The sequence below is a fragment of the Lucilia sericata genome, unplaced genomic scaffold (assembly GCF_015586225.1).
Source record: "Lucilia sericata isolate MDLA Ls3-8-SP2 unplaced genomic scaffold, ASM1558622v1 Contig000214F_arrow, whole genome shotgun sequence".
Classification (NCBI taxonomy): Eukaryota; Metazoa; Arthropoda; class Insecta; order Diptera; family Calliphoridae; genus Lucilia; species Lucilia sericata.
In genome coordinates, this window is record NW_023994242.1 from 183,124 (window position 1) to 198,852 (window position 15,729).

Genomic DNA, 15,729 nt, shown 5'->3' on the forward strand with positions numbered 1-15,729 from the left:
TGAAAGAAGTGCCGCTTGACTATCGACCAAAGTTCCTATGTTGCCATGAATATTGAGATCATATAGTACATATAGATCATATAGTATAGTATATAGACTGAGAGATACTTGTCTCAGCTTCTTCACTGACATCAGAACCAATACCGCGGATCAATTTAGAACCATCTGTAACGATTCTGGAATTCGGACTTTGAAATCTCTTGCAAAGTCCATCGGATGGTTGGATCAAGATAGTAGGCTTAAAATCTAAGCAAGTCCATATGTTTTCTAGTTCTTAGAGCACCTGTTATTTCAACGCATGCTGATCTCTGAACATTGTATAGCTGATCTACAATAAAACAACTGTAAGGTTAATATTTCAGATCAAATTCCTAATGCAACAACAACAAATATTAATCGAATGTTTAATGAGTAATGGAATATGTGATTAACACGAGTCAATACGTCATAAAAATCAAATATTTGAGGTTGGTTTTCATTATTATTTTATTGTGAACACATTTATAAAATTGTTTAATAGATTTGTATTAAATTCGAAATAATAAAACGTTATCATTTATATACCCGGGTATATGTACATAAGTTCGTAATTTCCACAATTAAATTTTGCGACCCTTAATACATATGTAGATAGCAAATTAGGTCTGTCTGTACCTTTATTGAAACATATTTTCTGAAGATCCCCGATATCTTCGGGATCCAAAACTTGGATAAATCTATCAGAAGTTTGCTATTAAAATTCAGCAGATTCGATCCATTAAGGACATAAGTAAAATAAGTGCTGTATGAATATTGAATGGATGATATGGATGTATCAAAAGAAAGTTATTTCGGAGATTATTCATTTGATATATAGCACTTTTACTCATCTTCTATCTATATATATAAAAATGAATGTGTGTTTGTTTGTATGTTTATATGTTTGAACGTTATAGACTACTAAACGGCTGAACCGATTTTATTCAAATTTTCACAGCGTATTCCTGTATGTCTGGAATAGGTAATAGGCTACTTTTTATTTTGAAATTCCAAGTGGGCGAGGAGCCACGCTTATATTAAGAAAATATTAAATCCGTATACTTTAGATAATATAACAGTTAGAGTCCTCAAATTTTGTCGGAGCAACTTTAGTGTCAATATAATTATTTAGGACAAAAAGTCGGCGGACTATCAGTAGGGGTCATGGCACCTCCCATATAAATTAAATACAAAAATACGTTTATCTTGGAAACTATTACAGTTAGAATCTTAAAATTTTGCACGAAAAACTTTAACATCCATCTAAACATTTTGGGTAATAAATTGGCGGACTACCCATGAGGGGAGCGGCACCTCCCATATTAATTAAAGACAAAAATTCGTTTATCTGGAAAACTAATGGAACTAAATTCTTCTAATTTCGCACGAAGAACTTAAATATTCATCTGAACATTTTGGAGAAAAAAAAAGCGGACTTTCATCTGGGGGGTCTTGAAGCAACCACATGAATCAAATAGAAAAATTCGTATATCTGAGAAACTATTAGAGCTAAAATCTCTAATAGTCCGCATAACGGGCGGACTTTCAATGAGTGGCTTGGCACAACATATATGAATTAAATACAAAATTTCGTGCATCTTGGAAACTCTTATATTATTTAACTTTTTTATAGATAGATAGAAATTGGCGATAAATAGAAACTGGCGAACTTGCTTAACATCTTTCATATGTAACATATAATAAATCTGGAATTTATTTATACATATTCCTTTTAGGGTAGCAAAGCACACTGGGTATAGCTAGTTTAGAATAAATACAAATTGGGAAGTGTATGATAAATATGAATCATATTTTATTGTAAATATTTAATTCTTAGTAATACTTATAAAAAATAATAATTTCTCACTTGTTTTTAAATTGATAAACGTGCCTTTTTTCGATACAAACTAGAACTTCTTAGAGGGAGGGAAACAGTTTCAGAGCTTGCCATTATATTAGTTGCTTCAAATATAATTATAAATACATATGTATATGGGTCGATATTTAGTTCTAACAGTTAATGTAACGTGTTACTCAACTAAACTATGCAGTTTAATAAAAAAAATAAATATCACTACATTTTACAATACATACCTACATATAATTAATTATACTTTAAACGCACTTTATACATGATATGTTTTTATTCAAGTCAGTCAACTTAGGTTTTACGCTACCTATTAGGTTGCTCGCTATTCAAAAATAAATACTTCTAGAAGGAGTGTAATCGGCAACAATTTAACTTGTGATCTCCTGTGAAACTTCAGTAGTTTTGAATAGATTTCTAGGAAATATGTAGTTCTTTAGCACTGCTAAGACATTGGTTCTAAACTAGTTTAACAAATTCAAAACGAATAATATTAAGAAATTATTTTTTATCTTCCCGAAATATTCTTTAGAACGAATGGCAAATGTATAGCGCTTCACACAGATTCAGTTTCGACGTTATCAGTTTTAGATTCAATGCAAAACTAGATCATTATAAGGAACTATCGTCCAATGTTCAGAAACGCAGTTTGCTGGAATATTCCAATCGGCATTTCTTAGTGATGTAATATCTGGAATAACATTTCTCTGTGATTTTCCCAAGTTTTTAATTAGACCCTAGTTGATCCCTTCCCTTCATAGGAAGTATACGTTCGCTCTTTCATTGCCGATTATCACGAGTGCCGTAGTATCCTCAAGGTGCAGAGCTAATAACTGTATTCTTATTCTGTCATTTAGTTAGTTAGTTTGTTAGTTAATTAGTTAGTTAGTTAGTTAGTTAGTTAGTTAGTTAGTTAGTTAGTTAGTTAGTTAGTTAGTTAGTAGTAGTTAGTTAGTTAATTAGTTAGTTAGTTAGTTAGTTATAGTTAGTCAGTTAGTTAGTTAGTTAGTCAGTTAGTTAGTAGTTAGTTAGTTAGTTAGTTAGTAGTTAGTTAGTTAGTTAGTTAGTTAGTTAGTTAGTTAGTTAGTTAGTTAGTTAGTTAGTTGTTAGTTAGTTAGTTAGTTAGTTAGTTAGTTAGTTAGTTAGTTAGTTAGTTAGTTAGTTAGTTAGTTAGTTAGTTAGTTAGTAGTTAGTTAGTTAGTTAGTTAGTTAGTTAGTTAGTTAGTTAGTTAGTTAGTTAGTTAGTAGTTAGTTAGTTAGTTAGTTAGTTAGTTAGTTAGTTAGTTAGTTAGTAGTTAGTTAGTTAGTTAGTTAGTAGTAGTTAGTTAGTTAGTTAGTTAGTTAGTTAGTTAGTTAGTTAGTTAGTTAGTTAGTTAGTAGTTAGTTAGTTTAGTTAGTTAGTTAGTTAGTTAGTTAGTTAGTTAGTTAGTTAGTTAGTTAGTTAGTTAGTAGTTAGTTAGTTAGTTAGTTAGTAGTTAGTTAGTTAGTTAGTTAGTTAGTTAGTTAGTTAGTTAGTTAGTTAGTTAGTTAGTTAGTTAGTTAGTTAGTTAGTTAGTTAGTTAGTTAGTTAGTTAGTTAGTTAGTTAGTTAGTTAGTTAGTTAGTTAGTTAGTTAGTTAGTTAGTTAGTTAGTTAGTTAGTTAGTTAGTTAGTTAGTTAGTTAGTTAGTTAGTTAGTTAGTTAGTTAGTTAGTTAGTTAGTTAGTTAGTTAGTTAGTTAGTTAGTTAGTTAGTTAGTTAGTTAGTTAGTTAGTTAGTTAGTTAGTTAGTTAGTTAGTTAGTTAGTTAGTTAGTATTATTTAAATTAATTAAAATAATATCACCAGAACCGTATTAACCGTACCGTGTTAGCGTATAGCCGTCCAATATGCCCCATATACATCGATGTTTTGTTCTAGCCACTTTTTTATGAATTCCACTTTTTTATGATCAGTGGGCCGCAGGTGGGTTAATATCAGATTTCTAGCCTATGTTTCTCCAGCATAGCAGCCAACAGCGTTGTGCTTTAAAGAAGCTTAAGTTAGAATTGGTTCAATTTCGCTTTTATAGGGTCAGTTGGTCATAGTTTGTTTAAAATCATATTTCTAGCTTATGGTTCTTGCATATAGGCTTTATCAAATTTCACTCTTCATTCGGTTAACTGATTGAAACTAATTGAATACTGTATTCAGAATATCCTCGCCCCCAGCTTCGTAACAAACAGGTCTTAATCCTGCATCGATTAAAGTTATTAGGATTCTACGAAACGTTTACCCAGAATAATAAGATCCCCGAAATCTCCTTTCGCATCAAATCCAATAATTTTCATTTTGTACAAATTTTTTAAAAGTTTTGTGGTTAATAAATGGTTTAACAAATGTAAAGAGATGATTAAATTAAAAACTACATTTAAAAATAATAAACTATATACTAAGTACAAACCCCAATGTACATACATACAAATTTTATTGCAATTATTTTCCGTTTTATGTAGAAAAAAAAGTTTTGAGTTTTTTTTTCTTTAGTTGAGGTTTTTATCGACCGCTACTTTGTTTAGTAATGGTAGGCACAAAAAATTTAATTAAAAATGCAATACAAGTAGAAATAGTAAATTTTGCATATCCTGTTTACTGAAGAGACTATAAATCGTTTATATTTGGTTCTATAAAAAAAATCCAAAAACTATTTTTTCAAAGATCAGTAAACCAAACCTCTATTTGAACTATTAGTGTGGATCGTCGCCACAATTTTAAATCCATGAGCAGCCATCGCAATCGGTGGACAAGAAGATTAATCGGTATTTTACACAACCGATTTTAAATTTAAACTCTGATCTACATAACAACAGCTTTGATGCATTGATCGTTTTCTTTTGTGTTTAATTTAGTGATTTTTAAATTCGTCATTACTGCTCAAATTTCCATATATTCAAATGAAATCAGTTTTGTATTTTATTTTCGCTTTCAACCCCAACAAAATATGATGATTAAATTAAGCATGCAACGATCAACTGTGAGAACTTCCCCTGTGTCAACGCCCCCCAATATGTATAGAAATCAACTCGTACTTTATTTTATATATATTTTTTTGTAATATTTAGTACTAGAAAACCCCTCTTATGTTTTGAACACATTTTTTATTTCAAATTGAGATTAATCCGAACGACTGCTGCTGTACTTATACACATGTTTAGTTGTGGAATGTTTTAGTGCGTCTTAAATAAAAACAAATGTAGTTGTTTCATTAAAGTTGTTATTTTAACGGCATACTAAGTGGTTGGCGACAGATTAAAATAAATTTATTTATTTTATCATTTCATTTGTTTTATATTCGAATTGCATTTTATATGACGGTACCTTAATCTGCACAGCAATGCTCGTCATCAGATCTTATACACTTGACACCATATTATCAGTGCTTCAAATATTCGAATGTGTATGTGTGCGAGGGATGTACCAAATTGATTATTAACATTTTTATATACTTAGATGCAGCATTCAATAATTAGAGACTCTAGCTTAAGATATCAGAAGAAAGACATAACATTAAAGCGAAATTTGGCCACATTTGGGGTTACGGCCCAAGAAATATTTGTTTTGCTCTGCTGCAATTCCATGTGCATGTGTGTTTCCTATCTTGCACTTCCCTCCTTAAAGTGTCATTAATTATAATTGCCGACAATATTATTGATAACGACAGTATGCTTTTAAAATTGTTAACATTTTCTTTGTTAAAATAATTTTTTAAATTTTGTAACAACGAGGGTGGTTTTAGAAATGCATATATTAAGCATGCACAGATAGTTTAGTTCTTGTTCAGTTCTATTTCAGTTCTAGTTTAGTTCTAGTTCAGTTCTAGTTCAGTTCTACTAGTTCAGTTCTAGTTCAGTTCTAGTTCAGTTCTAGTTCAGTTCTAGTTCAGTTCTAGTTCAGTTCTAGTTCAGTTTCTAGTTCAGTTCTAGTTCAGTTCTAGTTCAGTTCTAGTTCAGTTCTAGTTCAGTTCTAGATCAGTTCTAGTTCAGTTCTAGTTCAGTTCTAGTTCAGTTCTAGTTCAGTTCTAGTTCAGTTCTAGTTCAGTTCTAGTTCAGTTCTAGTTCAGTTCTAGTTCAGTTCTAGTTCAAGTTCTAGTTCAGTTCTAGTTCAGTTCTAGTTCAGTTCTAGTTCAGTTCTAGTTCAGTTCTAGTTCAGTTCTAGTTCAATTCTAGTTCAGTTCTAGTTCAGTTCTAGTTCAGTTCTAGTTCAGTTCTAGTTCAGTTCTAGTTCAGTTCTAGTTCAGTTCTAGTTCAGTTCTAGTTCAGTTCTAGTTCAGTTCTAGTTCAGTTCTAGTTCAGTTCTAGTTCAGTTCTAGTTCAGTTCTAGTTCAGTTCTAGTTCAGTTCTAGTTCAGTTCTAGTTCAGTTCTAGTTCAGTTCTAGTTCAGTTCTAGTTCAGTTCTAGTTCAGTTCTAGTTCAGTTCTAGTTCAGTCTAGTTCAGTTCTAGTTCAGTTCTAGTTCAGTTCTAGTTCAGTTCTAGCTCAGTTCTAGTTCAGTTCTAGTTCAGTTCTAGTTCAGTTCTAGTTCAGTTCTAGTTCAGTTCTAGTTCAGTTCTAGTTCAGTTCTAGTTCAGTTCTAGTTCAGTTCTAGTTCAGTTCTAGTTCAGTTCTAGTTCAGTTCTAGTTCAGTTCTAGTTCAGTTCTAGTTCAGTTCTAGTTCAGTTCTAGTTCAGTTCTAGTTTAGTTCTAGTTCAGTTCTAGTTCAGTTCTAGTTCAGTTCTAGTTCAGTTCTAGTTCAGTTCTAGTTCAGTTCTAGTTCAGTTCTAGTTCAGTTCTAGTTCAGTTCTAGTTCAGTTCTAGTTCAGTTCTAGTTCAGTTCTAGTTCAGTTCTAGTTCAGTTCTAGTTCAGTTCTAGTTCAGTTCTAATTCTAGTTCAGTTCTAGTTCAGTTCTAATTCTAGTTCAGTTCTAGTTCAGTTCTAGTTCAGTTCTAGTTCAGTTCTAGTTCAATTCTAGTTCAGTTCTAGTTCTAGTTCAGTTCTAGTTCAGTTCTAGTTCAGTTCTAGTTTAGTTCTAGTTCAGTTCTAGTTCAGTTCTAGTTCAGTTCTAGTTCAGTTCTAGTTCAGTTCTAGTTCAGTTCTAGTTCAGTTCTAGTTCAGTTCTAGTTCAGTTCTAGTTCAGTTCTAGTTCAGTTCTAGTTCAGTTCTAGTTTAGTTCTAGTTCTTTCTGTTTTCTTCTGTACTGGTTCTGTTTTATTATTCGATGTCATCTGTTAAGAGAGAAATAAATTTTTATCTTTTGATAGTTTTTGCAATTAAGTAAACATGTACATTTTAATTTAATTACATTACATACAAAATATAAGTTCATTGCTAAGTTTACATGAAAAAGCTTTCTATGATTTGATCATTTATTTCAATTTTATCGCATACAAATTTTGAAAAATATTTTTCAAAGAAATGCATTTGTGAAAAAATTACATTTCTTTTGTGATCGACATTAATTTGTTAAAATAATTGGTAACGAAACTTAGTTCTTACGAGGAAACGGAGTGTTATATCTCAACCATTTAAAAACCGATGTTGTTAATGGTTATACCGGAAACTATAATAAAAATTGCATTTTAAGTCATTATTTTAACATGGTGAAATTGGAGGCAATTACTACTCTCGCTTACAAATAGGGAATTAAATAATTGTTTACTAAGATCGCTTGTTAATAAAGAGTTATTTAAGTATAGTTTTGTTAAAAAATGCCGACACAAAAATAATATTTTCCCTTTTGAGTGAAAAATAGAATTCTAATAAAGTAATTCCTTCAATATAAAATTATTTGTAAGTTAGTACTAAACTTATTCTAAGTAATGCAGACGGAAGGTTTGAATGTTGAAAAACAAGTTTTTCGGAAGTACAAGTCATAATATTTTGCTGTTAAGCATTGTTTATGCCAACAATTATTTGAATATACGCATTTATGTACATATTCAATAAAACTACTCATTCATCGTTTTAAGAAAAAAATTACTCAAGAGTAGCGTCGCATAATTCAAATTATACGTCATTTTTCTAATCACAAATAAAATTATAACAACTATGCAATAAAATGTATAACAAAACTAACACAACTAAATATTGAAGTGCAATTAATTAAATTATTATTTAGTTTTATTTAGCTGTTTGTAATCCATTCTACTTACAATCAGATCAGAACAAAGTCAAATGGGTTCAATTGTGTAGAAAGAATAAAAAACTGCAAAGATAATTTCATTAGAAAGGCAGTGTAGTAGTATTGGAAACACAAATGTAATCTATTTTATTAAATTTAGAATGTATAATAAAGTGTTAAAAAAAATTAATTGTTAAATAAATAGAAGAAAGAGCACAAATTAAACAGAGTCATTTTAATTTTGAATCAAATGCTTTAAGTTGTCCGACTTATATATCATCACTAAATTGGCGAAAACCTGAAATGAACTAGAACTGAACGAGACTGAACTAGAACAGAACTAGAACTGAACTAGAACTGAACTAGAACTGAACTAGAAAATGAACTAGAACGAACTAGAACTGAACTAAAACTTAACTAGACTGAACTAGAACTCACTAAACTGACCTAGAACTGAACTAGAACTGAACTAGAACTGAACTAGAACTGAACTAGAACTGAACTAGAACTGAACTAGAACTGAACTACTGAACTACTGAAACTAGAACTGAACTAGAACTGAACTAGAACTGAACTAGAACTGAACTAGAACTGAACTAAACTGAATAGAACTGAACTAGAACTGAACTAGAACTGAACTAGAACTGAACTAGAACTGAACTAGAACTGAACTAGAACTGAACTAGACTGAACTAGAACTGAACTAGACTGAACTAGAACTGAACTAGAATGAACTAGAACTGAACTAGAACTGAACTAGAACTGAACTAGAACTGAACTAGAACTGAACTAGAACTGAACTAGAACTGAACTAGAACTGAACTAGAACTGAACTAGAACTGAACTAGAACTGAACTAGAACTGAACTAGAACTGAACTAGAACTGAACTAGAACTGAACTAGAACTGAACTAGAACTGAACTAGACTGAACTAGAACTGAACTACTGAACTAGAACTGAACTAGAACTGAACTAGAACTGAACTAGAACTGAACTAGAACTGAACTAGAACTGAACTAGAACTGAACTAGAATGAAACTAGAACTGAACTAGAACTGAACTAGAACTGAACTAGAACTGAACTAGAACTGAACTAGAACTGAACTAGAACTGAACTAGAACTGAACTAGAACTGAACTAGAACTGAACTAGAACTGAACTAGAACTGAACTAGAACTGAACTAGAACTGAACTAGAACTGAACTAGAACTGAACTAGAACTGAACTAGAACTGAACTAGAACTGAACTAGAACTGAACTAGAACTGAACTAGAACTGAACTAGAACTGAACTAGAACTGAACTAGAACTGAACTAGAACTGAACTAGAACTGAACTAGAACTGAACTAGAACTGAACTAGAACTGAACTAGAACTGAACTAGAACTGAACTAGAACTGAACTAGAACTGAACTAGAACTGAACTAGAACTGAACTAGAACTGAACTAGAACTGAACTAGAACTGAACTAGAACTGAACTAGAACTGAACTAGAACTGAACTAGAACTGAACTAGAACTGAACTAGAACTGAACTAGAACTGAACTAGAACTGAACTAGAACTGAACTAGAACTGAACTAGAACTGAACTAGAACTGAACTAGAACTGAACTAGAACTGAACTAGAACTGAACTAGAACTGAACTAGAACTGAGCTAGAACTAGAACTGAACTAGAACTGAACTAGAACTGAACTAGAACTGAACTAGAACTGAACTAGAATTGAACTAGAACTGAAATAGAACTGAAATAAAACTGAACTGGAACTGAACTAGAACTGAACTAGAACTGAAATAGATCTGAAATAGAACTGAACTAGAACTGAACTAGAAGAGAACTAGAACTGAAGTAGAACTAGAACTGGAACTAGAACTGTACTAGAACTGAATTAGAACTGAGCTTTTGTTTTATACATCCCTGGATATCATATACAATAGCTTAGCCTAAAAATAGGCAATGCATTTGTGCAAACAATAACTACAGTGTAAAAATTGCGTGTAAAACCGTGTATAATTGTGTTAAATGAATTTGTGTTAATTATCAATACTTGAAAGTTATGACAAATTGTGATTTATAACAATTAATGTAGTTTATTGTTTGTGCAGTTAAATAAATTTTAATTAATTTGTCTTCAAATATAAAGCACAACAAATATTATGTTGGAATATCTATTACAATTTTAAATATGAACAAATTTAATACAGATTCATATCTGTTGTTTCTGTTTTATTTCATAATTTAGCTGCAGCAGCTGCGTTTTAATTATGTCAAATTATTTAATTTACATCTGAAAAACATATATCCATATACATATATATTTTATGTTACTAGTTGTGTAAAAATATCTGATATGTATCGTGTTGTTTGGCGCGCTTCAAAATTGTATTGTTATTAAAATTAAATGTTGAGTTTTATACACTGCAAATACAATTAAATTCATAAATTAACTCGTAAAAAGTTACACATTTGTTTAGAATATTAAATTAAAATAGAGAAAAAAAATATAAAATTTGTCATTAAATAACAGATTGAATTATAATTATGAACATTTAACATGCGAGAATTATAAAATTTGAGTGAAAATTTGTGTCATGTTTTTAAACATATCACATGAAATACTTTCCACCTTAATGCATTTTCTTACTCGTTCTACCCGTGTATATTTATTAGAATTTCATCTGTTTAAATATTTTCTACTTCTTTTATTTCAACCTGAGATCGTTGTTTTAGTTTTTTTTAACATATTAATATAGACATGATCTATTTAATTTACTTAAACAAGCAATAGTAGTTAAATATTTAAACAGTTTTATTTTATATAAAACATTTTGTTTTTATTGATCGCATTTGATACGAAAATATTTTTATGCACAATTCAGTTGATCGTTAGACAAGAATTTTAAAAGACTTATCGCAGGTTCATTATATTTTATACCAAAAAAAAAAAAAAAAAAAATAAAATTATTAATTAAATATTAAATTAAACTATTAAAAAATAAATAAATTAATAAATAAATAAATAATAATAATAATAATAATAATAATAATAATAATAATAATAATAATAATAATAATAATAATAATAATAATAATAATAATAATAAAAATAATAATAATAATAATAATAATAATAATAATAATAATAATAATAATAATAATAATAATAATAATAATAATAATAATAATTCATGTGAACATTACAAATACTATTGTAGTTAGAATCTTCAAAATCGTTAAGTTTGTTTTTTTATTTATATTGCTTTTAGGGTAGCAAAGTACACTGGATATAGATAGTTTCCTATAAAACTATCGTTATTTGTGCGAACTTTTGAGCCATTATTGAGCGTTAAAGCCAATTTCTGAAGTGGACCTTATTAGACCGATCTTCATAAACTTTTGTAAATAAATTAGGTTTCGTAAAGAAATTGTTTATTTCGAATTTAAATCGTATTTGTAAGTAACTAATGATAGTTAAAGTACTTTTCTGTAGTGCTCCTTAAATGGGATAAGATCAGTTATCGATCCATCTACATCAAAGTCGGTAGAATGATTTCAGTTCTCATAAAACTTGTTTATGTCGAATTTTAATAGATCTGCTGATATTTTTATGCCAGTAATGAGCGTTAAAGTTACTTTCTGAAGTGGCCCTTATACGGGGGTCAAATTTCATCACTATACTTGTATTTTAAAACAGTTATGCCAGTTAAAGTTGTTTTTCAGGAGTCGACTTGTATAGGGGCTATCCGAAAATGTGAACCGATATTACCCATTATCAATACAAAACAAACCTTACCTGTAAGGAATATTTACATCTTTCCGTTCGGCCTCTATCGTGCTTTCAACAGACAGACGGACGGACAGAAATGTCTAGATCAATTCAATAAGGACCCAGAATATACATATATACTTTTGTGGGTCTATGACCAATATTTCGATGTGTTACAAACGGAATGACAAACGACTTACTCTTAAACCGTATGTTCATATTGATACTAAAGCTACTTTTCAATAGTTGAGATCTCCTACCTTTTGTAATTAACATGGATGTCAAAATTGTTCATGCAAAATTTGAGGATTCTAGATGTAATAGATTTTTAAATATATTTTGTACTTAATTCTGTTGCTAATCCCCCAATTTATTACATTAATATTCAAGTTGTTCTTGCTCTAACAGTTTCTCAGATATACGAATTTTTGTACTTCATATGGAAGGACACGCCCCCTACTGTTACTCCGCCAATTTATTATACAAATGTTCACATGGATGGATCTTGCAAAATTTGAGGTTTCTAGCTCTAACAGTTTCTCAGATATACGAATTTTTGTTCTTAATTCACATGACGATATCTGGCCCCCTGTTGCTAGTTCGCCCATTTTCATAATATTACTAAAGTGACTCTCATAAAATTTGAGGACTCTAAGTTATATATTTTTACAGAAATACTTATTCAATATTTTCTGTATATGGGAAGTACCACACACATTGTACTAAGTCTGCCCATTTTTCTCAGACTATAGACGTCTATAGACTTCAAACAACCAAACAAACCCACAAACAAATAAACACCATCCATTTTTATATATGTATATAGATATCCGTAATAGACATCAGATTCTGTTCCAGAAGCTAAAAATATATAAAAACAAGTTCGAGTGCTATATTCGGCTATGCCGAATCTTAAATACCCTCCACCTGTTAGCTTTTTGAAACCCATCTAAATAGTTTCAGAGTTTTAATAAATTGTGAATAAATTTTGCTTCCGTGATGGGGGTGCTTTGTGATTTGGTCTTTATTTATCAATGAAATATGTGATGTTTGGAAGTGGATCTTATATGGAAGCTATGATCAATTATAGACCGATCCGGAAAATATTTCTCAATGTGGTTTATATCTGCTTTAAACACATTCATAACGAAATTTACACAGATATCTTCAATCAGTTGTGAAATATATCCGTTTACGTGGTTATCATAAGTGGTCCATTATATGGTAGCTATGATCAATTAATGACCGATCCGGAAAAAATTTGATAGAGTCATATATGTATACACAAAACATATTTATGTTGAATATTATTTCAATATCTTTATTTTTTAAATAGTTATGTGTATTTAAGTGATTTTCGGAAGTGAACCTTATATGGGCGCTGTGAGCAAATATGGACCGATCCGGAAAAAATTTCACAGGGTGTTTTATATGTACATAATGAATTTTATACCGATATCCTTATTCAGTATTGAAATATGTGTGTTTATACGTTTTACGTGGTTATCGCCAATACGCCTTATATGGGAGCTATGCCCAATTATAGACTATCCGAAAATTATTTTTCAGAGTTATATGTGTATACACAAAACATATTTATGTCGAATATTATTCCAATATCTTTATTTCTTAATTAGTTATGTGTATTTAAGTGACCTTATATGGGAGCTATGGCTATTTATGGTCCGAAACAGATTTCTGTTCATATTATATACATGTATGCAAAATTTCGTGGTGATACCGATTTTTTGACAAAGTTATTAACCATAAACCTATTTTCGAGAATATGTACCTTTGTATGGGGGCTATGGGAAATTTTGGACCGATTGTTTTGAGTTTGAACATAATTGATCCCTGGGCAAAATAAATTACGTGTAATAGAATTCATTGAATATCTTTGGTAGTTTTTGAGAAAACTACTCGTGAATTAGGAAAAAAACCGTAATTTTTTTCAAGGTAGTCTGAAATTTTTACTCATAACTTTTTACGTTGTGAACCGATTTTCAGCTGATTTTCAATACCAAACTGCTCAGGCCAATAATGAATATTTTCGGAGAAAATGGTTGAATTGCTTTGCTTAGCTTTAACGGGTTTTACACAAATAGACGGACATAGCTAAATCGACACAGAATTTGATAAGGATCCGGATACTTTGTTGGGTCTCAGATGAATATTTCTGGGTGTTACACACGGAATGACAAACTTATCTATCACCACTGATTGTGCGTGGAGGGTATAATAAGTCGAATTTGGTTTGAAAAGTTTTTACAAACCTTAATTTCGTTGGCCTTTGTAATTTACCTAATTTTTATCAATTCTGTTCCACTGTTGGTGTTGAGTTTGAGGTATTAGATTAAAAAGTAAAGCATACCTTTAGGTGTTTTATAAATAACCGTTATACATTTGATTTACAAATTATTCTGAGCATTTTAATTAAGTTCCCACTAGAATTATAAGTATGAATGTCAGATAAACATCTAAATTGTTACCCATTTATTAAATAGCTCATTAATTATGATATCAGTAACCGATTTAATAATAACTAGAATTATTAATATTCTATAGATAACACCTGTCATATTTTGTATTTATTTTTAGTTTTAAAAATGTTTTAATAACAATTTTTTTATCAATGTTATAAACCATAAATTATTAATATAAACGTGTTCATTTATTTATATTTAATCATGTTGAATAATTTAAAAAGTACTTAAATTTCCCAATTTATTATTAACTATTAATTATAATGAAATCACGATTATTTCTTTTATTTTTAAATAAAGTTTTAAGTATTAAATAAAATTTAATGATTTGCTATTAAATCATAAATGAAAATTTGGAACCAATGTTTTCAAAACAAAAGTCTTAAAATTTATAAATTTTTAACCTAAAAAAACTTTCTTTTCTCTTACAGAAAATGTAAAACTTCAGGAAGTCACCAATTTAAAAATCCAAAATCAAATACCAAAGAATATTAATAATAAGTATAATATAAATGTGATATCGTCAATATTTGTTACAAAAATATTGACAATAAAAAAAATTATAAACCAACAATAAAAAATCTAAAAAAAGTAGACTTAAGAAGTAAGACTAATAAGTTGTAACTGGAACTAGCACTAGCCAAACTCAAACAGCAATCAATCAGCAACGCCTTCATCAGCAACCAGCATTAAAACTCCTGTAAAAGTGTTACACAGCAACAGCAGCCAAATGTCCTCAAACAGTTTATTAAATGGTAGATCTCTAATACATGAAGGCAATTATTAACATGTCCTTCTTAAAAGATAAATAATAACTTTGTTTTCCCTTGCACAGGTGCTCGTTCAAATCGTCGTTCACTGGTGTCTATGATATTGGGCCTAATAATAGGCTTCTGTTTAGCTGAGCTATTCGTTTTATCTACACCCGCTAAGCCGGAATGGCTGTTATATGAGGGTCATCGTCATGGTGATATTAATGATCCACATGCTAGTCATGATCTTATCGATGCCTCTGGGCCCGAATTGGATGTGGGTTTTCATCAACATGAACACGAAAACAGTTCGGTGGCCCAGAAATTGTACAGTGAGGTACGTGTTCTTTGCTGGATCATGACAAATCCTAAAAATCATAAAACCAAAGCACGTCATGTTAAGCGCACCTGGGGTAAACGCTGTAATAAGTTAGTGTTCATGAGCTCGGAAGAGGATAAAGATTTGGGCACTGTAGCTTTGCCGGTTTCCGAGGGCCGTAATAATTTGTGGGCCAAAACCAAAGAGGCCTATAAATATATTTACGAACATCATTTAAATGATGCCGATTGGTTTTATAAAGCTGATGATGATACTTATGCAATTGTAGAGAATTTACGTTATCTACTCTATCCCTATAATCCCGAAACTCCCATATATTTTGGTTGCAAATTTAAACCGTTTGTTAAGCAGGTGACTTATAATAATCTTAAATTATAATTAATATAAAATTAC

The 15,729-nt window shown here is 30.2% G+C and overlaps 1 protein-coding gene across 4 annotated transcripts in view; it reads left to right on the plus strand.

Annotated features, from left to right (window-relative positions):
• The window catches only part of LOC119602203 (glycoprotein-N-acetylgalactosamine 3-beta-galactosyltransferase 1), a 44,815-nt gene that overhangs the window by 22,905 nt on the left and 6,181 nt on the right, over positions 1 to 15,729 (plus strand). The window contains exons 1-3 of one of the 4 annotated variants that reach the window (XM_037953584.1): positions 10,866 to 10,912; positions 14,676 to 15,020; positions 15,080 to 15,687. In XM_037953584.1, the coding sequence (XP_037809512.1) occupies positions 14,975 to 15,020; positions 15,080 to 15,687 (654 nt within the window). In that variant the 5' untranslated portion in view covers positions 10,866 to 10,912; positions 14,676 to 14,974. Of the gene's footprint in view, positions 1 to 10,865; positions 10,913 to 11,432; positions 11,449 to 14,675; positions 15,021 to 15,079; positions 15,688 to 15,729 lie in introns of those variants that run through there. The other 3 variants (XM_037953585.1, XM_037953586.1, XM_037953583.1) reach the window with 3 other exon arrangements.